Source organism: Mandrillus leucophaeus, unplaced genomic scaffold, assembly GCF_000951045.1.
Source record: "Mandrillus leucophaeus isolate KB7577 unplaced genomic scaffold, Mleu.le_1.0 Scaffold219, whole genome shotgun sequence".
NCBI classification, from domain to species: domain Eukaryota; kingdom Metazoa; phylum Chordata; class Mammalia; order Primates; family Cercopithecidae; genus Mandrillus; species Mandrillus leucophaeus.
The window spans coordinates 187,938-193,202 of NW_012102243.1; the positions used below are offsets into that span (position 1 = coordinate 187,938).

General features: G+C 61.8%; 1 protein-coding gene across 2 annotated transcripts in view; it reads left to right on the top strand.

The window, feature by feature from the left end:
- The window catches only part of TUBGCP2 (tubulin, gamma complex associated protein 2), a 22,017-nt gene extending 19,471 nt beyond the window's left edge, over positions 1–2,546 (top strand). For both annotated transcript variants that reach the window (XM_011980824.1, XM_011980825.1), the window contains 3 exons: positions 157–276; positions 1,108–1,271; positions 2,273–2,546. In XM_011980824.1, the coding sequence (XP_011836214.1) occupies positions 157–276; positions 1,108–1,271; positions 2,273–2,408 (420 nt within the window). In that variant the 3' untranslated portion in view covers positions 2,409–2,546. The remainder of the gene's footprint in view (positions 1–156; positions 277–1,107; positions 1,272–2,272) is intronic.
- Positions 2,547–5,265: the final 2,719 nt, after the last annotated feature.

Below are 5,265 nucleotides of genomic sequence, written 5' to 3' on the forward strand. Positions count from 1 at the left end.
GTGTGTTCCTGCGGCCGCGGGGATGCTTGTGTGTTCCTGCAGCCGCAGGCTACAACAGAGATGCGGCGGGTGATGTACCTGCAGGAGTTGTTTTTTCTGCAAAGCGTTGTGGTTGTAACTAACAGAAGCATTTCCTTGCGACTCTCCACCCACTAGAAATTTACACAGAGCATGAAATTGGACAGCGAGCTGGGCGGGCAGATGCTGGAGCAAGGCACCGTCCCGGGGCTGCCCACAGGGGCCGAGGAGCGGGCCCGGAAGGAGCTCACCAGGAAGGTGCGTGGCCTCCAGGGTTGGCCAGAGAGAGACGCTTCCTCCCGCCTGGGGCAGCGGCCTGAGCATCCTAACACAGGGAGAACAAACCTCCCCCCCTTTTTTTTCCGTCTCCCCTCGGATTGAAGAAAAGACTTAAAAGTTGCTTCTAAGCACAAGCACAAGAGCCTCTCACAACCTTCTCAGCTCGCTGGTTCCCACCTCAGCCAGTCGGACTTGAGGGCGTCCCCACAGATCTTCAGAGCAAGCACTGTGCAGGGCACCCTGGTGAGGACAGGGGCCACAGCCGCTGTCCCTGCTGAGTGCCGGTCCTGAGTCAGAACCATCAGGCTCTCAGCAGGCACGGACAGGCCGCATGTCCTCGGAGGCATGGCCCTGCAGCACCAGCTCTGGAGTGGCATGAGGGGGTGGGTAGTCCCGTGTTCACACGCTGGAGTGGAGCTGCAGAGAGGAGTTGGGTTTGGGGGCCTGTGGGGGCCAGAAGTGAGGGACACTGAGAGGCGCCCCGACCTCCTTGCTGAGAAGCTGCTGGGAAAGCTTGTGCTTTGCTTGTAGATCTGACCCCAAAGGAGAGCTCGAGGTACAGTCTTGTGGGGTCTGATCCTTGAGCACCTCATCCCGCGAGGCCTGGAGTGTTTCTCTGAGTGCTAGGTTTTCAGGAACGTTTTTTGACGTCCTTTTTACCTTGAATCCCATGAAAACATCGTGGAACTTACGTTTTCTATTTAAGAAAAGAGGAAGGGAAAGGACATCGGCACTGCTGGGAACAGCGTGGAGCCAGGAAGGCCCGCGGTGGGGGTGGGCATGGCTCACGTGCCCCGGCTTTCTTTCCAGCACCTGGCCGAGCACGCGGACGCTGCGCAGCTGGTGTCTGGCTTCGAGGCCACCATCAACAAGTTTGACAAGAACTTCTCAGCCCACCTGCTGGACCTCCTGGCTCGGCTAAGCATCTACAGCACCAGTGACTGTGAGCACGGCATGGCCAGCGTCATCTCCAGGTGGGTGGGCGCCTGCCGGCCCAGCGCCTCCCCCAGCCCAGCCCAGTGCCTGCCCCCGCCCAGAGCCTGCTCTAGTCCAGCGCCTGCCGGCCCAGCGCCTCCCCCAGCCCAGCCCAGTGCCTGCCCCCGCCCAGAGCCTGCTCTAGTCCAGCGCCTGCCGGCCCAGCGCCTCCCCCACCCCAACACTTGCCCCAGCCCAGCGCCTGCCCCAGCTCAGCACGTGCCCCTGCATCCAGGCCCCATCTCCCCTGCACCCTCCCCTGGTCCACCTGGTGTAGCCTCCTTCAGAAGGTGGGGCAGGTCTGTGTCCTGGTGCTAGTGCTGGTCATGTGCCACTCCCTGAAGTCAGGCTAGCCCGGCTCTCCCTGGGGTGTGACATTCTGTGCAGCTGGGCTGCCCCGTTGGCACCCTGCGGCTGTGTGTGTCCTGTGGGGCTGGTCAGGCCTGGGTCAGCTTCCCTCATGCTGCACTGAACGCCTAGCCTGGGGAAAGGGGCCCAGCCCTCGGGGGCAGGGAGGGGAAAGGTGGCCAAGCTGCTGGCCCGGAAGAGGTGCTGACCGGGAGTTGGGGGTGCTGTCCTTGTGTGGGGGCTGTCCTTGGGAAAGTGCCTATTTGTGCTTTTGGACCACACTGTGCCCTGTACCCCCAACAAACGTCCTGATTTCCTGAGCAGGGGTTTCTGAGGCCACCCTGCATTGAGAACTACTGCTTGGTTCTCCAAGCCCCTGACACGTCAGGCCCCATTGCCAGGCCCTGCTGAGGTGACGGGAGCCCCAACTTTCTGGGGCCAGGAGAGAAGAAACCTGTGTTTGTGCCTTTGACCAGGACTGCACAGGACTGAAGACCCTTCTGTGGAAACATTAGTTAGGTGTCTCACCCTCACCCCTGCAGGGCCTCCTGTGGTCTCTGTAGCTGAGCACTTCCCCATGGTAGGAGCAGGGCTGCCCAGCATGCACCCACAGAAGGGGTGCGTGCCCCAGCTCCACCGTCCTCCCTCACAGGCTTGACTTCAACGGCTTCTACACGGAGCGCCTGGAGCGCCTGTCTGCAGAGAGGAGCCAGAAGGCTGCTCCCCAAGTGCCTGTCCCGCGAGGGCCCCCCGCTCCTGTACCCAGGGTCGCAGTCACCGCACAGTGAGCCTTGGCTGCAACAGGAAGGAAGGGTGTGGGGTCAGCAGCAGCTGGTGCAAATGGGTCCAGAATTTTCAAATCAAAATGCTCTGTGTTCTCTGTCTTTGCAGTTTAAATATAAAGCAGGCATGATTGACTTACCTCATTTTGTTTCTCAAGGCGCTGGGTTTCATTTTATAGAAGCTGCCCAGACAGGGTGGGTGTCTCCCTGGATTTGCTAGTCTGTTTGCTTTTTAAAATTACACTATCACCTTTTGGGGTGTTTTTGGCCTCAAAGTGGAAATACATGGTGTTTAAGCAAGAAGCAAGCAAAGATGCATGCGAGGTGAGATCCAGGCCTGGTGTCCACATCCTTCCAGGTGAGCTGGGGCCAGGCTCCCTGAGGTCGGTCGGAACCGGGAAGAGCCTCTGAAAATGGCCAGGGAATCCCCGAAACCCGCCAGGCGTTGGGTTTGCTTCAGCCCCAGAGGCAGCCCCGTTCCTTCTCCTGAGGACTCACCCACCTCCATGCCCCTCCTCCTGCTGCTGCTCCAACTGGTCTGGAGCAGGAGGCCACGGCAGGGCCCTCAGGCACCTGGGAGCCCACACCTCCCCCTCCATGGGACGTACCCACTGAAGAGTGGCCACGGGGCAGGCTCTGCTCCTGGCTGGCACCCCTGCCCCACCCTATCCGGTGCTGCCTTGTCACGTAGAAGTTACTCAGCAGATTGACACCCTACCCAGTCCCCCTCGGGCAATCGTCTGCCCTCTGTCTTCCCACCTTCTCCAGGGCTACAGTGGGCAGCACAGCCATCCCCGGTGTGACAGGGCCCTGGGAGCCTCAGGGCTGCCCTGGCCAGGTTGGTCTGCTCTGGCTACGTTCTGGCCAGGCTGCCCCTTCCTGCCGACGTGCATGTGTGTTGTCACTGTTCAGCTCAGCACCTCGGCCCCCTTGGGCAGCGAGGAAGGGCCCTGGAGGCGAGGTTGGGAGGAACGATGGCTGGAACAGTTTCCTGTGGGGAACAAGGGTGTGGGCAGCTCTCGCCCGGGGCTGCCTCACTGAGAACACCACAGAACGGGGGTGTGGGGGTGTCCGACTCTCGAGCCACAAACTGCTTCCTCTCGTCTGCAGCCTGTGCAGGTCTGGCCTGTGAGTAAACACATTTGTCAGCAACCCAAGTTGTCACAGTCTCAGTGTTGGGCAAATGCTGGGCCCGTGAGCAGAGGATCCTGCTAGCCCTCCTGCCTGGCCGCAAGGCCCAGAAACCCCTGGTCTTGTCTCCTGGGCTCTGGGAAACCCTGGGCCTTGAGAAGTGGGGTTTGCAGGTGGTGACAGGAGGAGAGGAGGGAAACCTCCAGGGCTATGGAGTCCAGGCTCCCAGACCCCCCGGCGCCTGCTGGAGATGAGTGAGCTATGTTCTGTGGGATTGGGTGGGACTTCCTCAGCGTGGGAGGAGCCCATTTTGGCCCGAGCTGTGTTTTTAAGAATAAATCCCTGGGAGCTCAGCATCGGCAGGGGCCTTGCTGTGCCTCCGATGTGGCCAGCGTGCCGCCTTTGCACTTTTGCTGTTGAGTGACTTGCACCACGGGGTCAGGGAAGGGCAGTGTGATTGCTGGCTAGGCATCGTTCTGTAATACAGGGTCGCCTGCATGAGCTCAGGCACAGGACAGCATCCCCAGCCCTACCTGGGAGCCTCATGACATTCTCAGCAGCCTGGGGGGCCTTGTCCTGTGCCACACAGGCAAGCGGGGACACCCCCGGCAGCAGAAGTCACCTGCAGCCCAGCGCCAGCCGCTGCTTTCTTGCTTTTCATGCCATTCACACTGGGGTAAGAATGGCTTCGAGACAAAATGTGACAGCATCACTCAGGCCAGCTTAGATCCTCAGGGTTCCCTGTCTTCCCAGGATAACGTCCAAGGCCCCGGCCTCTTGCCACTGCCCCTTGACCTCTGTCCTCTGCCCTAGGCCCATGCAGGTCCCTGACTCGCCCTGCCCTGGGGCCCTCTCTCCAGGCAGGACTCCCAGCCCCTTGCTGGCCCTGCCCTGCCTCTCCCCAGGGAGGCCCTGAGGCCCTCCCCCAATATGTTCAGTCAAGCAGTGTCCCGTGTGGTCGGCCAAGCTGCCGTTCCTGCCACTACCACTGTTCCCACCCAAGGAGGGAGGCCTGGCTGTGAAAGTCCCAGGGAGGGGTCCGGGGTGGACTGTCTGGGGAGCCATGGTGTCGGCCTGAACCTGCACTCGGCCTGAAGCTGAGCCCACCACGGGGAATGTGGCTACCAAGGGCAAGCACGCTTGGCCGCAGGCCTGGAGAAGCTGGAGCCAGACCACGGTGGGCTGCTGCAGGCTTTGGTCCATGTCGACCAGCGTCAGCTGCTGTCTGGGGATCTTAGGCTGGGGACGGCCCCTGCACCTGACACCACCTGGGCTGGGACCCCCACCTGGGGCTCCCCTTCTGCACTTGGACACCTGGGGGCCCATCGGGTCCACGCCTGTCCCACTCCAGCCCGTGCCTGTCCCACTCCAGTGAGGCCTCAGCCTGGTGGAGGGGGTGCAGGCTTGCGGGGAGCAGAGCTTCCCACAGGGCTGACCCTATGCACACAAAGCCATGACTGCCCCTGCCTGGGGCTTTTTGTTCCCCAGGAAGTCGGAGCCCCCCTCTCCTGAAACCGCCAGGCCCTCACAAGTCCCTTCCCCTCCAGGATCTGTCTGGCACCACCTCCTTCCCACCGCCGGGTCCGCCTCTCAGGCCGCCTCTCGGGGTGCTGGCTGGACTTGGGACAGGCTGTGCCTCAGTTTCCTCACCTGTGCAAGGGAGGATGTTGGATTGTTGGGGGAGGGGGAAGCGGACCCCGCCCCCAGGTGCCGCCCGCCCCGCCCCTCCCGC